General features: G+C 37.2%; 1 protein-coding gene across 1 annotated transcript in view; it reads right to left on the bottom strand.

Annotated features, from left to right (window-relative positions):
* Window positions 1-13,069, bottom strand: part of GPD2 (glycerol-3-phosphate dehydrogenase 2 (mitochondrial)) — a 97,677-nt gene extending 84,608 nt beyond the window's left edge. Inside the window, exon 1 of the mRNA XM_008567581.1 lies at window positions 12,958-13,069. Within this exon, the coding sequence (XP_008565803.1) occupies window positions 12,958-13,059 (102 nt within the window). The 5' untranslated portion in view covers window positions 13,060-13,069. The remainder of the gene's footprint in view (window positions 1-12,957) is intronic.
* Window positions 13,070-18,072: the final 5,003 nt, after the last annotated feature.

Raw genomic sequence — 18,072 nt, 5'->3', positions numbered from 1 at the left:
CGGCATGCCCTAAATGCCCTAAGAGACCAAAAGCCTCATGTGTCCTAAGGACACATCTCATCACTTACTTTTCCAGTCAATATTTATTGGAAGCCCTCAAGGATTCTATAGACTAGGGGACAAAACAAAAAGATAAAGAGGCAACTATAATATTGCTTATAAGTGTATTTAAGATAGGGGCTACAAGAGCCACAAGAGGCACCACTTATCCAGACCTGAGAGGGCATCCTGGAAAGAATAGTTAAATCAAGAAAGACTAATCAGCATTAGTTGTGTGACAAAAACCAGGAAAGGAAGTGGGAATAGCATATGCTAAAACCAGAACTGATGCTAGCATGTTTTCTCTACTTTCTTAAAAACTGAGTGACACATGCAATATTTTAAAATTAGTATATTTCATATAAAAATCAGGATTCTATATGAGATAAATCAACAAAAACTGAGTAACAGCTGCCACCGTTAGGCAGGACTTGGGTCACTGGCTTCACACTTTCAGCTCACTAGTCTGTCCCCTGTAGGTATGAGTTTGCCAGCCCTGGCCTAAAGATAGAAACAGGCCCAGCAGTACCAGATTCAGGATCAATTATCGAATTCAGCAATTGAAGCTAGAAGAAAGGAGAGCTCAAGACACAAAGCAAATTGCCTTTTGCCTAGCATAATCCCAGCAATAGCTCACAAACAAAAAATCCTTCTCATGGTGGAATTAGGACGATATCTAATATTTATATTACTTCGATGTTATATCTGATTATATATCATTATAATGGAGGGGTTAGGTGTTTTTTTAACTTGTAAACTAATTTTCATCTACATTTTAGAAAGACAAAATTCCTCCAGCATTCTGATAACATACAGTTTTTGTCCAGAGACAAAACTACTACATGAACACCTGCAAAGAACTGAAAGCCAAGTTCATAATCTTTGAGAGTTTACATCCCAGAGAATATTCACCGTGAACAGTATTCAGAATGTTATCCATTTTACTATGTCTATGTACTATTAGACTTGCAAATTTAAAAAAAAAACAAAAACTAGACATTTGCAACTTCGGGTGAGACTGAAAACAAGATCTAATAATTAGGGTCTATTTCTGAAAGAAGTGTATATTTAAAGACCACAGGCAATTAACAATGAGGTTGTCCTGTAATCATGTACAGTACTAATTGGAGTATAAAATAGGGTTTCATGCAAATCACCTCAGACTGTAACTATCACTCTCACTCTCTCCCATATTATGTGATTCAATCAATGGAATCGTTAGATTTAAAGGAAATTGTTTCCTGTTTTGTTGTCACTGAAAAAGACTAACCAAATGTGTATATTCCTAAAAGGAAAATGCAACAAGCATCTCCTTACAGTGACTCTTCAGATGTTTTAATGGCCTTCACTCGCCTCCTGAATCACTATGTGATTCTAAACACTGATGTTTTTTCTTGTACTTACATGACAGTAAGCAAAATTTCTCAGTGTAAATATACTCAGTGAGGGATGCATGATTACTCTCAAGACAGAGTTACTAATGGGTGGACCGTCACCTCAGTTGGGGACCAGACAAGAGAAAACAAGATGAGCCCATCCATGTGGGGTGGCTGAAAATGGAGCTCTAGTTCATCTGGAAGGTGCTGTCCAGCCTTTAAGTGGCTGCGATTCCTTTGAGAAAATCACACAGAAACTCTTTTAGCAACAATAAGAATATATCCAAACAATTAAATTATCAAACGTTTTTACAGCTGAAAATTGGAAAAATCCCCTGGCTGTCTGAATATACTAAAAATAAATTAACATCATAATTGATATATGATTTGAAGTTTGAGGGATATGTTTTATTGGTTATCAAATAAATAATCATAAAACAAGGAATATATGCTCAGACGTGTCTAATAAACTTGACATTGCTCTTCAATTCTAACAGCTTGCTGAGAATTAGAGAATCTGGAGAGTAAGCCTGGGGACAGGGAGGGGAGAAGAGACAAAAAGAACTATTACTTGCCTATTGCTGCTAACCCACACACTCATAGGTTATCTTAGTTCGCAAAGTCACCACAGAAGGGAGGCATCTTTTGACAAAATCATCGCAGAAGGGAAGCATCTTTTAACAAGTGAGAAAACAAAGTTTAATGATCCCAGAAATTAAAATAATCAGAATTTGATCCCAAGTTTGACTCTAAATCCTATGTCCTCAGCTCTGCTAGGTCATCTTTGCCTATATATGTGGGTTACTTGGGCCAGCCTCTCTAACACCAACAATGCAGAACTGCTTGCAGAAGTCTGAGGAATCTGCCTAACCCGTGGCCAGCCACACCTGGCAGTTACGTTGACATGCAGAGTTCTAGGAAACAGTGCTTTTCCTTAAAAATCTCCCCTAAAGTGTACATCTCTGGAAGTAGATCCAGAACTGAGAGGGCTCACACATCCCCATCCCTCTCAGGTGAAAATGTTGACCCACTCAACCAAATGACCAGTTCCAAGCTTTACAACCAGATGGCCTGTAGCTACACTTTAACTCTACATTCAAAATAGTTTTTGGTCAAATTTGTGATGCACACTCTCCATTTCTCTGTAAATTGTTTGATCAATATAAATATAACTTTTTTGATTTATACTATCATATAATCAGAAATCCTTTATTGAAAAATCACAAATTGCAAAATAAATAAAGTAAAATTGGGATCCCTAACTTCTATCTAAAGCATTTATTTTCTTAACTTACAAAACTACCTAGAAGCAGTTTTTCTGTCATAAACATAATTTAACTATTAAGCTAGAGGAAAGGGAGAAGAAAAAGGAAAGCTAAAGGACTCTCCCCAAAGCATTTATAGAAAGTTTCTTCAGTCCCACAATATCCTTTAAAAGTTTCTTAAAGAGGCCTTAAAATGAATAAATAGTTGAAAATGAAATGCAAAGTCAAATCAAAATGAATGTCAATGTTGCTCAGTTAGCAACAGCCTAGCAGCTCACCAGCTGTCAACGCTAATCATAGCTCAGTCGTTGACTCACTGGGTGACCTATAGAAGTACAGTTAACCTCACTGATTTTGTATGCCAGCAACAAAATAGCATCAAAACTCCTCGAAAGCCTGATGTAGTTATAACTCAAAGATATTGCCATGGCCCCACTTTGGGGGCTAAGTGTTAAATAAAAACCAAAATTATAAGAAAGATGATAGGATGCTCTTCAGAGAACATTTCCAGCTCTGTCTGCATAATTTTAGTGCTTTGATGAAACATGCCTCTGAAGAAATAGTTAACCATAAAGGGTAGTTACAAATGGTTTCAACTGGCCTTATACAAAATCCAGTGTTTTCAGAATCCTCATCAAGCTTTAGATTATCAGACACATTCCCAATAAATTGACTTGTATTTCTAGGAGAAAAATACTTCTTCCAGGATTCTATACACAGGATCTAAATAAGAGAAGCAAATCAATGATATAGTCTTTGGCATTAACTCTAACAATACAATACTCATCAAAAGAAATACAGCTCATTTATCAGCTAGCTTACAAACTAAATTCAGGACACATTTGTAAAGGCTGGATGCTTAACAAAACCTTCTCTCTCAGAGAACACTGCTGGATTGCATTTCCCACCCTCCCATACAGTTGGGTGGAAATAATCAAGTGAGGCAGCGAAGGCCTATAGCACGGCAGAGCCACTGGAATAAAGGGATATAGGTCCCTGAATGACTCCAAAAATAAGCTCCCCATCTATCAACATTGGACTGTAATATGAGCAAGAAATAAACCTTCATTCTGATAAGCCACTGAGCTTTGGGGGTTGTTTATTACACCAATTAGCTTACTCCAGTTAATACACAACTATGAGATGTCCTCAGCATTACAACCCAAGATTTACAACTTGCCCACTTTGTATACGGTCCATACATAGTTCTGAATTTTTTGATGGGTGAGGCCCCATCATTTACAGAAAAATAAATGCATTAAATAAAAGTTGCAAAAGGATAGATAATCAAATGTAAGCCCCAGAAAACCATGGTGCAGACATTTCTATTTTATATTTGACAAAATGCTGATGCTGATGGTCCTTTAAGCAGGCAGGTAGAACTGAAAAGCCTACTAATGAGCAAACTGATGCCATTTTTGTTGATTTTAATGTTTAGGTTGGAATTATAGTGTTAGATAACATATGAAGAATGTATTCACAATGTATTCACAATAGCTGAAACGGACAACCTATATGTCCATCAATGAATGAACGGATAAAGAAATGTGATAAATAAATAAAGTGGAATATTATTCAGCCTTTAAAAAAGAAGGAAATCCTGCCATTTAGGACAAATGGATGGACCTCGAAGACATGCTAAATGAAATAAGCTAGACACAGAAAGTCAAATACTGCATGATGTCACTTACATGTGGAATCTAAAAAAGTCCAACTCACAGAAGCAGAGAGTAGAATGGTGGTTACCTGGGGCTGGATCTAGGGCATGCAGGCTGGAAGGAGATGTTAGTCAAGGACTACAAAGTTTCAGTTATGCTCAAGGAAAGAAAAAAAAAGAAAAAAAATGAAGACTATTTAAAGAAACTGCTGGATGCTTCATACACCCCACTGGATCTGAATTAACCCTGGTTCAGCCCACTTCCTCCTTAACAAGAAGGAGAAGAGAGATATGGTCATTTCTGCTGTAAAAATGTCTTACAATCTTTATAGTAACAAATGTATTCGGCTCTATTTGTTACTTAGAAAGCAGAAAAATTAATTCTAGAATAAAATGTATCATTATAATTATTTAATAATAAAAAATAAATAAATGGAATGCAGATTGTTTAGGAACATTTGTTTTTACAGCACTTTCACAGTATGATTTTTTAAAAGAAAAAGGCTGGTTATAAACCTCTAAAAAATGCCTTTAAGAATGTGATGGAGTTTGGATGTGTTGTCCCCTCCAAAACTCATGTGGAAATTTGATCTCCAATGTGGCAGTGTTGGAAACTGATTGAGTCATGGGGTGGATCCCTCATGAATGGATTAATGCTCTCCCTGGGGGAGGGGGATTAATGAGTGAGTTCTCGCTCTATTAGTTCCCACGAGAGCTTGTTGCTTAAAAAGACCCTGGCACCTTCTCCCTCTCTTGCTTCCTCTCGCCATGTGATCTGCTTGTACCTGCCAGCTCCCTGCCACTTTCCGCCATGAGTAAAAGCAGCCTGAGGCCCGTGCCAGATGCAGCTGTCCCAGAATCATAAGCCAAATAAACCTCTTTCCTTTATAAATTACCCAGTCTCAGATAATTCTGTTATAGCAACACAAAATGGACTAAAACAGAATGGAAGATTATTTACTCCAGGGGAACAAACAAGTCTGGTAGCCTGAATTGACTCGAAAAGTTAAAAGCAATCTGGTAAACACAAAGCAAATGTGTCACATGATCATTTCAGTTACATCAATGTTCAGGAAGACTTATACTGATTTCAAACCCCCATGTACTCCTTAGCTTAGATAAAAGAAGAATATTTCTAACTAAGGTAAAATTTTCAAAGATGTTAAGGGTGTTCAAAAAATAAACAAATTGTTATATTCAAAGATATGGCTGAAAAGTGATGTTTAAGTGGAATCTTTGTAATTTAAATTGTCTCTTAACTGACATCATGTCCTAGGTGCTGTGCTTATGATTTTGTTTTCTCTTCAATTGATACTCATTTGAACTTCAATTTTTTTGAACCTCTACCAGTTTCTCTGTCTAATCATTAGTACAAGCAAAATAATGCTAACCAGATATCTTTCTTATTATGCCTGACAAGGCTAGGTTTATTTCAAATATTCATATCCTATATTGGGGGAAGAGAAAGAAGAATAACAGGTAGTAAAAACTTGCTACAGGCCAGGTATTACTATCACTGACTTGTATATACCAACTTAGTTAATGCTTGGCAGGGAAGAAAGCCCAAGAGTAAAGTGGCATTATTATTACTTTGTGAAGAAATTGGAGTTCTGAACATTTTCATAACCTATGCAAAAAAACACGTTCACCAAAACCCAGCCACACTCATGTATTAACAGACACATTCAAGAAGCTAAATGTCTTTTCACTTGGGGATCCATTAAAATAAAACCTAAATTAAATCTAATTTTACCTAGAGTTGATCATTCTACTTTTTGCTTCTTCTCAAATCTTATCTTTTGCTACTGAGTTAAAAACTTTTGTGTCATTGGTACTACCAATAAAAAGTACTGCTTTATTAGAATCTCTTTCAAATAATGTATTGAGAGAAAGAAACTGAAATTACAAGTTAAAACAATATTCTCAAATGCCTGTGGGTTTTAATTATCCATGCATCACTTTGCCTCTCATTGGCATAAATATTTTTCCTCCTGGATTTTGATGACACTAACAACTAAGGTAGTACAGCTTTACCTGTATTTCAATTCACCCAATATCATCATTATCATTTTCTTCATGTTCCCTTAATTAACACACATAACAAAGTGGACTGTAGTATTCTGTAAGCCACTCACAAGAATTGCTGTCTCTTACAAAGCATGAAGCTATTTTGCAAAGCATGCAGACCCTGTCATCAACACTATTACTACATGCTCAAATATCAATGACTTATAGAAAAGAAGAAATAAGTTCAATTATATTCCATTTCAAGCAAAAATGATACATGAAAAGTCAGGTTTACCCTCACCCCCCACAAAAAATTTAGAGCTTTTTTTCCTAATTCACCTGTTTTTTTATTTTTTTATTTTTTTATCCATTCCTTTGGATATATTCCCAGCAGTGGGATAGCTGGGTCGTATGGTAGATCTATCTCCAGAATTCACCTGTTTTTAAAGATGTTTCACCATAGAATTCCAATTAATAGCATTTTACTATATATTAGTTCATCAAAAAGATGATTTCATGCATATTTTTAGGAATATATCTGCCATATACACCAAGCCTGCCATAATTTATACAAGCCTTAATAGAAAAAGAAAAGAAACAGTGAGAAATTCAAGGAATGAATTATAATAGTTAAAGAGTTTAAGTCAATAATCAGGGTTGCCCACCTTACTCATCCTCAGATCAGGAAGTAAGAAGAGAAAACAGAAGGGTGTTTATATACCTGTTTTCAAGCCATTCTCCTATAACTTCAGGTGAAGGATAAACAATTTGTTACTAATCTCAAAGTCTTAACAAGGTACAGTATCCCAGAATGTAAGGGTCCCCCATGACAAAAGCAACTCTCTTGGTAACTACAACCACAATTTATATTCATATCACCTGGGAATCCCATAATAGTTAACACTTTTTGAAAGCTTACTATGATCCAGAACTCCTCCAGGCTTTACAGCTCTTCAACAATCCTATGAGGGAAATACCACTGTTATCCCATTTTACAGAAGGGGGAAAATGAGGCCAGAGAATTTAAGAAAATTGCCCATAGTCACTCAACTGTTAAGAAGTAGAGCTGGGTGTCGGATACAGGCAGTCTGCAAAGACTGCTCCAAAGACCACATTCATAGCCCTTCTGTCATGTCTCTTAAAAAGGAAACATCAATCAGTGAGAAGCATTCCTGATTCTAATAAGATCACTCCTCACACGAAAAAGAGATGTTAATTTCCATATTCTAAAACCCACTCCCTGCCTATATATATGGTACAGGAAAAAAAAGAAAATAAATCTTTCACATCTGGGCTTTGAGAAAGCCCTCAGTAGTTCTCAGGCTTCACCTCAGAGTCAGCTCACAAAGCCCACCACACCTTCACTGTGGGTAATGGAAGGAACCAACCTCTCCTGTGTTATGTGAGAGGGCCCACCCTCAGACTGAAATAGATCTGTATTACATCAACCACACCACCGCCACTGGGGTTAAAAAGAAGCCCACACCATCACATCAGTTTTTCCACTTAGGACCTAGAAGGTATGAAACAATAAATGTTCAGTTAAAAAAACTAAAAGAAGTTTTGAAAAAATACCCTTGGACTATAACGAAAAGAAAAAATACTAGGGGAGCCTTAGGTTAAATCCCTGTACTTCCACCCTATTTTTGCTCCATTCTCCCTGCCCCCTCCCCCATTCTTCCCATCCACCGCCAGAACCTGGATGCAGCCCAGACCTTAACCATCTCCAGTTTTGCTCCTCATTGAGGTTTACCTTCTCTGAAAGTAACCCAAGTCCCTCTTTCCTAATTTAAATTCCCCTCATCACCTACTCCATTCTTCATCCAGCTTGGAATCAGAAAAAGGAAGCTCCCCCATGAAGTGATAACTTCTTTTCACTAGATACCAGACGGGATAAGATGACCTCTAAGTGCCTTCCAGGTAGAAATTTATTATTAAAGCAACCTATACTGTACAGTGAATCACATTCAACTTGCACTCGAAAATCTCCACACCACCACAGAGGTGTGTGCTTGCTATGTCCCTGGTGGAATTTAAGATAGTGGTAGCATGCTCACATCCCACTCCTCAGCCTCCTGTCTCTTGGCATATGGTTGGCTTGGGGAGAGGAAAAGTTGAGACACCTTTGTGAAAATTTAGTCACATACTTATTATTGAGGAAATAAAATGAGGGGGGAAATGAAAGTAATAGGAAGCCACTCCGAGACCACTAACCCTAACCCTAACCCTAACCGTAGATGCATAACTGAAGGGGCCTGGAACGTGGATGCCAATTGTGGAGACAAACCCCTTTCCCAGCAGGTGGACAGAGTCAAAAGAACTCAGCCAGCAGTCATCTCCTTTCCCACATCAGCTTCCTAATTGGAATTGAAGATTTAGGCTGCCCCAGTTCCAGAAGAAAAAGAAGAATAGCCCTCTCCTAAGGCTATGATAACCCTGGCATTTCCCCATCTCTTCTGAATCTGACCTATTTACCTCAAAAAAAAATGTCTCTAGGTTTCACTTGGGTCAACAGTGGGCACTATTCATCACTGGTAAACATAAGATAAATGTTATATGAAGAAAAGCCACACTATGAAGTAAAGTGAGACAAAAGAATCATTGCTACCACCTCTAACTCCCACCCCGCCCCCAGAAATGCCAGTCTTCACAAAAGTCTCTATTTCCTCACATACAGTAGCGTTGATTCAAGCAACTGGGTTAAACATAAGTAAAACCTCAAGTTATTCAATTTCACTATGCTTTCTATTTAGTTAATTTTTTAAAAGTAAACATAATCACTTTCCTTCTATTCTTTTCCTTGCAAATACAAGCTAATTTAACTGTGTAGAATTGACTTATCACCTAAACACCCCTATATCACTATCTCATTGCCAAACATATTTTAACAGTTTACAACTTTTAGAAACAACCACCATGTATTTAGAATACACCCCTGGCCTGTATTTCAGGAAGGAAGCTTTGTTCTGGGAATACCAAATGAGCACAAGCGGGGGACCGGGGAGACAGAGTGTGGGAATGCAGCAGAAAGTGCCAGAACTTAATGTCAACAGACGGCTTTCTAGGACCATCAGTGTCTTTAGGTTTCAACACCAACTTATTCTTAATGCAGGACAGTTTATCAGTTAGAATCATCTTAGAAATCTGGAAAAAATATAAAAACACAGTGGGCAAGTATACCTGTACAATAAGCCAATACTTAAAGCATCACTCTGCAGAAAAATGAAGCATACCTAGTCACATATAAGGCCCCAGCTCCTACAAACAAAAATGTAGCCAATTAATGTGTCTCAAGGGGCAGACTTTTCGTGACTTCAAACTCCCCCCCTAGAATGGCTCTGATTGGCAGATATTTACTGTGAGAGGACAGATGACTTAAGGAAGGCCTGTGGTCATTTTATGTCAGTGGTTCAAATAAGTTGTTTCCTCTCTCTTATTCTTTATTTCTTTCTTCCTTCCTTTTTTTTTTCCTGCCAATCCCTATGGCTACATCACACCTGCTACCCTCAAAATATATGCTCATAGCAGCATCTTAAAGGGACAGGAATCACTACAAAAGATGCACACAGTTGGATTTCTTATGCAACTCGTTGATTGAATATGCCTATAGTGATTTTTTTCAGCAAAAGTTGTCAGCTTAAAATTATAAATGACTTCAAACTGCTGATATTCATTTCATTTTGCTTTTAGGGTGGTCAGGGTGTCAAATTTAATGACAAAATGTGCCAGGAATCAACAGGCTTTTATTTTGCCTTGATTTTACTGACTAAAATCCATCCCTAACTTGATTGTTTGGGAGCAGTGCGACTTCAAACTGCTGATATTCATTTCATTTTGCTTTTAGGGTGGTCAGGGTGTCAAATTTAAAAGGATAAAATGACAAAATGTGCCAGGAATCAACAGGCTTTTATTTTGCCTTGATTTTACTGACTAAAATCCATCCCTAACTTGATTGTTTGGGAGCAGTGTCTTCTGTTTGTTTTATTCTGTGAAATCAATTATTAGGGAGAAAAATAAAAATAGATGAAACAGTATTACCTAGGTACAAAATTAAGCTATAAACTATTAAGTAGAACATGCTTACTGTAGTTAAAAGACATAAACCACATATAAATTAAGCAACAACTCATCATATTAGATAGTGACCTTTGGCATTGGCATTTTCCAGTATCGTTTCAGATAGCACACGTAAAGATGGCAAAAGTAATTTAATCCCTTCATGCCCACGTCCCAAACAGAAGTGCACTTCTGAAATAGCCTCAGCAGAAGCAACATATTTTCACACTTACATTTAAGGGACTAAGGCAATCTTGTAAGTGAAATGGTGTATCAAGCAAAGTCAATGGATGAAGAAGAGTTTCAATAGCAAGTGAGTCAATGAATAATACTTGCGACATACATACTTGGGGAAACCTTGAGTATAAAGTGCTCACAGTTCAGAATGAAAAAGAAAGACTAGCACAATGTATTCAAAATCATCCATCTTTAGGAGGAAGCACATAAAAATGAGCTTTTTTTGTTTGTTTTTAAACTATAAGCCAGCACATTGATTCTAATAACGTGTTTTAGCACAATGTATTCAAAATCATCCATCTTTAGGAGGAAGCACATAAAAATGAGCTTTTTTTTGTTTGTTTTTAAACTATAAGCCAGCACATTGATTCTAATAATGTGTTCTTAAAGTGGTATTTCCCATTTAGGATATGAGATTTCAAGCAATGTGCCTGGCTTCACCGCCTTGTAACACACAAAAAAACAGAAACAATTATGAGACGATCCATGGCATAAGGGACTCAGAAAAATGTAGAAAATGAGCAGCTCATAGATTGCCCAGTTACAAATAGTGTACCAAATTCCTTCACTTTCATCTTTGAAACAGGAATGCACACCCAGCTGGTATTACAAAATGCCCTAATCACATGGGATGGGAAAACAGGAGATTAATACTGATGACTGAGGTGGTTACCAGCATTTCAAGCCTGAAAAGAACAAAACCATTCAGCAAAATTATTTCCTGGCATCAATCTGAATTATGGGAAGGCACAGTTGTACTGCAAAGAGAAAAAATAAAATGAAAATAAAATGAACACTTTAAATTATTTGGAAACTTCTACCAATCTCATTTTCATGGTTTTCCCCATTAAAATTTTTACCTAATAAAAGCTAATACCTAAGTAACGAAATCTTTAAGAAATAAAACCAGAATTCAAAGTTGGGCCTTTTCTTTTCATATCCTTTCTCAGCTGTCTGCCTTCAAATAAGACAAACTTTTGGCAGGAACACAGAAAGTATCCAGACATTTCAATGAATTAGACAAGGGAAGTCTAAATGAACAAACCCTGGCACTCGTAAATGAAGCAGTCTTTTAAAAAACAAAGAGCCAAAACAGAGGCTAAATAATGCTTCCTGAAAAAGAAATTCCCTTTTTAAAAAATGAGATACACACAGTTCTAAAAGATCATTAAAGCAGTATTCTCAATTAGTTTCTTTTTTTTTCCCCAAGTTAACCAGTTTCCTTTAATTAGCAGGATAGCATGCTTCTGATTTTCAGAAAAAGAGGAAAATCACAAAAAAATGAGCTGACATCTAGTATTTATTTTTTTAAAAGTCTAAGAAATACCCTAGGGCAATATTAATTCAATTGTATCCAAAATATCTTTTTTATTTCCTCCAGACTCTAATAATGAAAATTATCATTTACAATCCGCAGGGCCAAAATTTTTTTTAAAAGTGTATGTGTGTGTGCATGCATGTGTTGAGGGGGGGCAGATACTGACATCCAGGCATCCAGCTAAGATCACTAACTCCAGTGTGGAGTTTGTATGGGTGGGGGTGGGGGTGGGGGGATGGGCAGCGGTAAGATAAGGAAAAAGCAACTAAATATGGGCAGAAGGCCCTGAAAGTTGCAGTGGTAAACACTAATACCTACTTAACAGGTGCCACACAAGCCGTAAATGTTTTCTTCTATAAATTCATTTGATCCTCGAAATATAAATTAGTTTCTTTCAGATCAAACTGAGAAACTTTGACAGTAATTTCTAAATAAAACCATTAGTGTAGACATGACCTATATACAGTTCTTTAGAAGATTTAAGTTGCACATTATAATCGATACATGTACAGTCACTGTAGTAGCCTAAACTGAAGTGACTCCATTTTGTTAATTCTCCTCTAACCCAAACCACAGAGCCTGCAGCTAATTGCCAGAACACAACGACTCAAATAATTAGAGAAAAATTGTTAACCCAGATGGCCATTCTTGACTAGCTTACTAACCTGATCTTATTTGAGAAATAACAGGAGCTGAGACATGGAGAACAAAGTATGACGCTGGACAACTCCCACCCGGGAAGTTCCCTGGACAGTTATCTGAAACACTCAAGCATGTCTGCAGGTCCCCACTTGGTCACCATGAATCAGCTTTCCACCACAGACCCCTATAAATCCCTTTGGCAAACCTGGGAAAGGTGGAGATGGTCCTTGAGACATAAGTCCACCATTTCTCCAGGCTGCTGGCTTCCTGTACCTGTCCTTACACCAACTCTTGTCTCTTGATTATGGGCTATTGAGTGGCAAGCAAACAGACCCTTGGGGTCTGGGTAACATTACTTACTTGCTTCCTTCTGTAATGAGCAAAATGAGAGAGTCCTAAAACAGTTGCAAGAGCACCTCCTCCAACAAGAATAGTCCCTTTCACTGCCTTTTGAAATGCCATTTCTTAGCCTAAAAAGGAAACAAAAAGAAGTTAATTGAGATTTTTACTGCATAAGAATCCCCATGATAAAAGAAACTATGTAAATTATAAAACTATTTTAAACTAGAAATGAAAACACAAAATTTGGAAGTTACTAACATGCCAACTTGTATACCACAATTCTAAATCTATAACCAAAAGTAAACTGTATAAGGGAATTGATTATGCAAACGTTACTTTCTGATCTAACAGGAATTAAAGAAAGAAAAGCAAATTAAGAGATAACTGAGGATATTTAAACAGTATAAAGTCAAGAGAGTTGTGAAAAGAAATGTCATTGTGTATTTGACAAAACTGCATGCTGTACTGGCAAATTTATTCAACAGCTAATCCCCTCTACAAGGAGAACTAGTAGAAGTCTCAGGACACTCAACATGACAATAAACCTCTGGCTACTTCAGGTTCTTTGGCAAGTGTTTAAAATTCAAATCTTGGTACAACTCACTTCCCAGGATTTTTCCCTTCCTCATGTTCTCACTAGAGCCAAAAGTCAACACGCTCACATTTCTATCACTGAAAGAGTCTACACTTTACATATAAAAAGTTGAAGGATATCATGCCTCCTTGATCCTTTCACAAGTTGACAAACTTGGCCTATTGTAATTCCTTTCATTAGAACTTAAAAAAAAAAAAGAGGTTTTCTTGTAGCCAGAGTTGCATGACACCACAATTTCAAGAGGAAACCCTCCAGATAGAGCACTCTTTCATGTTCACTGCATATTTCTAAATAAAGTTCTGCATTGCGTTAGCTGTTGACTTTCTTTCCTCTCACTTGTTTTCCACTATTGGACAGACAGAATTTTAAAAATTTTTTTGAGGACTTAAAATTATTCTTTTACTTTTTCAGAAACAAACAAAAAAAACTGTGTAAATATGAAAATTTCACCAAAAATCTTCTTGTCCACTTTTATTCTGTTAAACATGAAAAGATAACACTGTGTGATCACCTAAAAAAAATTCTGACTTAAAGGTGAGTAATCTGAACTGCCGAAGACTTTCCATTCACAAAAGCAGCTGGCACACCCACATCTTACAGAGAAGCCACTGTCCCATTTTCCTGTTTGTGGAGGAGGTCTGACATGTCTTGACAACATACCTTATATGCTACTGACATCTCATAACTCAAGAATGTATTTATTATAAAGGCAATTTTTACTTAGGATACTAAAAAACATATAGTATATCAATGTAAATTATGATTGTTAAATATTTGAGTCCATATTGGATGGATAGTATCTATTATGATACTATCCTAAATTAAAGAATTTCAGTATAGTTGGTAACTATGATTCTACAGAAAATTCATTTAGGAATACTATAAATTACATGCTAAAAGTTGGCATTTCTTAAAATTTTATTTCTTCCTTTCAGCTCAAGTACTGGTTCCCGCAGGAAGTTCCCCCGTTTTAGAAATAAGCAAAGGACAAAAAATTAGTTCTGGCCCAGGCATACCACCAGCACCTTGGGGCCAGCCAGGGGACCCGAGTCATGGAGAAGCGGACCAGATACCCCTCCAACAACCAGACATACCACACTGCACCAGCACCTCGGGGCCCACACAGGGTCCCAAGGCATGGATCCAATGACCGGACACTCCCCACAACCAGGCACACCCTGCCAGCACAAAGGAGCATGCCAAAAACATCACCTCCATGTGGGTGGCCCACCACAGCCACCACTATAACTAACCATGGCTGCCATAAAAGTGTCTAGATGCCACAACCACCACACAGATGGTCTGCCAGCCCCTGGAGTGCATTGACACAGGGAGAGTCACCAGCAGAGATAAAGAAAAGAAGAGGGCGTCTTTCTCCACAAAGCCCATTTCAGAGTGACAAAAGAATCATCTGCTCTATGATAATATTGGAGGACCTGATCACACCTCTCAGCATTGGACAGATCATCTAGGCAACAAATCAAGAGTAACCATTATTCTTTCAGAAGGAGAGAAGAAATCTAGGGTAATTGGGGGGGAGAGGGGAGGGAGAGGGTGATGAGGAGACATTGCACAAGGGGCATAAAGAATAATTATGATTTGTAACAATATATATGTTAGTAATACTGATTTGATCAACATATCTCAATGTTGAACCCTAAAAATGTGTATAATCAATTTTGATTCAATAAAAATTTTATTTCTTTCTCTTATCTCATTCTTCCTGACAAACTCCTAAATTCTAAGACTCATCTTTTTTATTAAGATTCTTACCAGGAAAATATTTCACATGCTTATGTACTCTACTGTTGGAGGCTTCTTCTTTACTGTCCCTTCTCTGTATCAACCATGCCCTCTTTCCTAAATTACACAAGACAGTTGGTGTATGCTGGCGAGGGGCCTCCATTCATCATTCAGTCACCCCTAAGCAAAACCTTGTATCATAGATTGCTCTGATAGTAAAAAACCACAATTTAGTGGACACCCACTTGTCATAGCTCATCATCACCATTCAAGGTACTGCTGTAAATGTTCTCCTGGCTGCCTATCACATAACAAAGGAAACCCTAGCAGCCGACAGATAGCATGCTATCTCAAGGCTAACTGGATTCCCCTGACAACTGGGGACAGAGAATAGAATCCTAGTTCTATTTACCTAAACAACATATGTGCCTGCCCCATATAGACAGCAGCCTGGTGGTCTGTTGGATGTGAGTGCTGTGGCCGATTGACTTTAGCTTATCACTGTTTCAGTCTTGCTGATAATGGCATTGATGACCTCACAAAGGATGCCACACATCAACATGGCCAATTGAGGGATGTTATACATAACACAGTCAATAAAAATGTCTCAGTGTCAAAGATGTTCATTCAGCCAGTTAAATTTGGAGCTACTTTTTCCAAATGTGTGGGTCTCCACATTCCCTGCCCACCTTATCATATTGTTTCAACTTGATTTGTCTGAGACTAAAACTTGCAAAGGTGAATAATGTCATGTATTTTTCTCGATGAGCCACTAATCCTAATAAAAAACTGTATTCACATACTATTATGCAGAGCTAGCAATAATATTGCCTATAATCAATAGTTTCCTTTTTCAATGATTTCATAAAACAACCTATGCTTAAAGGATCATTATTTCTACTGTGATCAAATCCTTCTGTAAGATCATATAGCTGATTGTAGTGAATAAACCACTCTTCCAGAAAATTAAAAAACAAAAGTACAAAATCAGTCCCTTTCACCTAGCTCTCTTATGATTATCATTTTTATCACTGTTATTATTGTTATTATGAATGTTATAATGACAAGTTGCCATTTATTATTTGGTAGGTAACAGGTACTGTGCTTTTAATTCTAATTATTTTAATTTTTAATTTTAATTTTTTTTTTAAATTCTTCACACACATCAGCTCATTCACCCTCGCAACATCTAATTTCACAAAAAAAGGCAGTTGTGGTTCAGAGGAAGTAGTCACTCTCTAGTAAGTGAGAAAACCATGACTGACTTTATGCTCTTAACCACTGGTGGTTCTGCCCTGCCTTTGGCCTCAAAAAGCAATTTCTCCCCAAGAGCTACACCATATTTTGTTGTTACCACCAACAGAGGCCCTATTCTTAAACAATCACCCAAAGTGTACAGTCTCTTGGCATTTGGATTTCTAAGGCAATGAAGAAGCATCTGGCAAAGTGTCTACTAGTAACCTTCTGCCAGAAAATGTAAGAACTTTGTTTTAATGTTGAAAGAAAGAAATTTAAAACCAGGTAAATATAAACCATATGCTATGGACCACATGTATCCATTTACATTACACTGTAAGAAGGAAAGTTTTCATAATAATTACAAAGAAGAAAAGATAATTTCATTCTATATAAAAGCTACAACTAGGAAGTTAGCAAAGAAGGGGACCAGAAATATTGACAAATCTTTATCTTTTGCAATTAAAAGTGTGAGAAGACTGGAAGGAGAAAAATTATCCCAAAATAAAATTAGCTTAGTTATTATCATAGCTTAACATCCATTTATTACAGCCTATTACTTAAATCACATATACACTGACTCAGGAAGGGCTCCCGTGTTGGCACAGACCAGCACTAGTGCTAGCTAGCGCTCTAATTCTTCCAAGAACACCAGATTAACTGGGAAAACCTAAACAAAACTGTACTCAACTAAACATATCTGGGTGTTTATCAACTGCCCTCAATGAGATCACTATCTATTTGTAGGATTAAATATCAAAGTCGGTCTTGTAACTCTGTCTTGTAACTAGCTGTGATACACTGAATGTTATAAATACTCTGATAGAAAGAAAGCAAGGGGCTATATATCATTACAGTGGAACAAGAGACTGATTCTGACTAAAAGAATTAAAGAAGGCTTCAAAGAAGACAGGATACTTGAGAAGGATCTTAAAGAAAGAAAAAGATTTGGAAGTGAGTGAGAAGGGAAAGGTCTGGATAGAGAAAAATGATTTTGAGGAGAAAGAAGAACATCACAGTAATGCTCCAGAGGTATACAAGTAATGATAGTATCTGGTCTGGCTGGAGATGATGTTTGGTTGATTTAAAAAGAAGTCCAGGACAAGAGAGAGGAAGTCTCTGTATATGTGAAGTAAGATATTTCTATGAGATTCTATTGGCAATGAGGAGTTGAGGCTGTAGATCAAGGAAGAAAGATATTTCATCCCATAATATAAACAGTGTTTGAGTAGATTTTTGCATTGAAGCCTATGATGAAGACAGAGAGACCAATTAGAGAGCAATGAAATAGTCCCCATGTGAGAGGATGATAGCCTGGTTTAAGGCGGCATTGGAAAGTGCAAATGCAGAGATTGATGCTTTGCAGAAATCTCTAATGACAGCACTCAGTTAGAGACCATGACAGGACCTGACAACCCATTACAGCAGGAAACCCGAAGAGACTGAACACAATAAGGGGTTTTAGCCTGGGGAACTTGGGATTGGCCCCAACATTACAATATTAGGATCTAGAAAGCGACGCAGGTCCAAAACAGGAGAGGAGCTCAGTTCAGAATTAA

The sequence above is a fragment of the Galeopterus variegatus genome, unplaced genomic scaffold (assembly GCF_000696425.1).
Source record: "Galeopterus variegatus unplaced genomic scaffold, G_variegatus-3.0.2 Scaffold332, whole genome shotgun sequence".
NCBI classification, from domain to species: Eukaryota; Metazoa; Chordata; class Mammalia; order Dermoptera; family Cynocephalidae; genus Galeopterus; species Galeopterus variegatus.
Note: the sequence above shows the minus strand (reverse complement) of the source record. Positions and strands in the feature narration are given on the sequence as shown.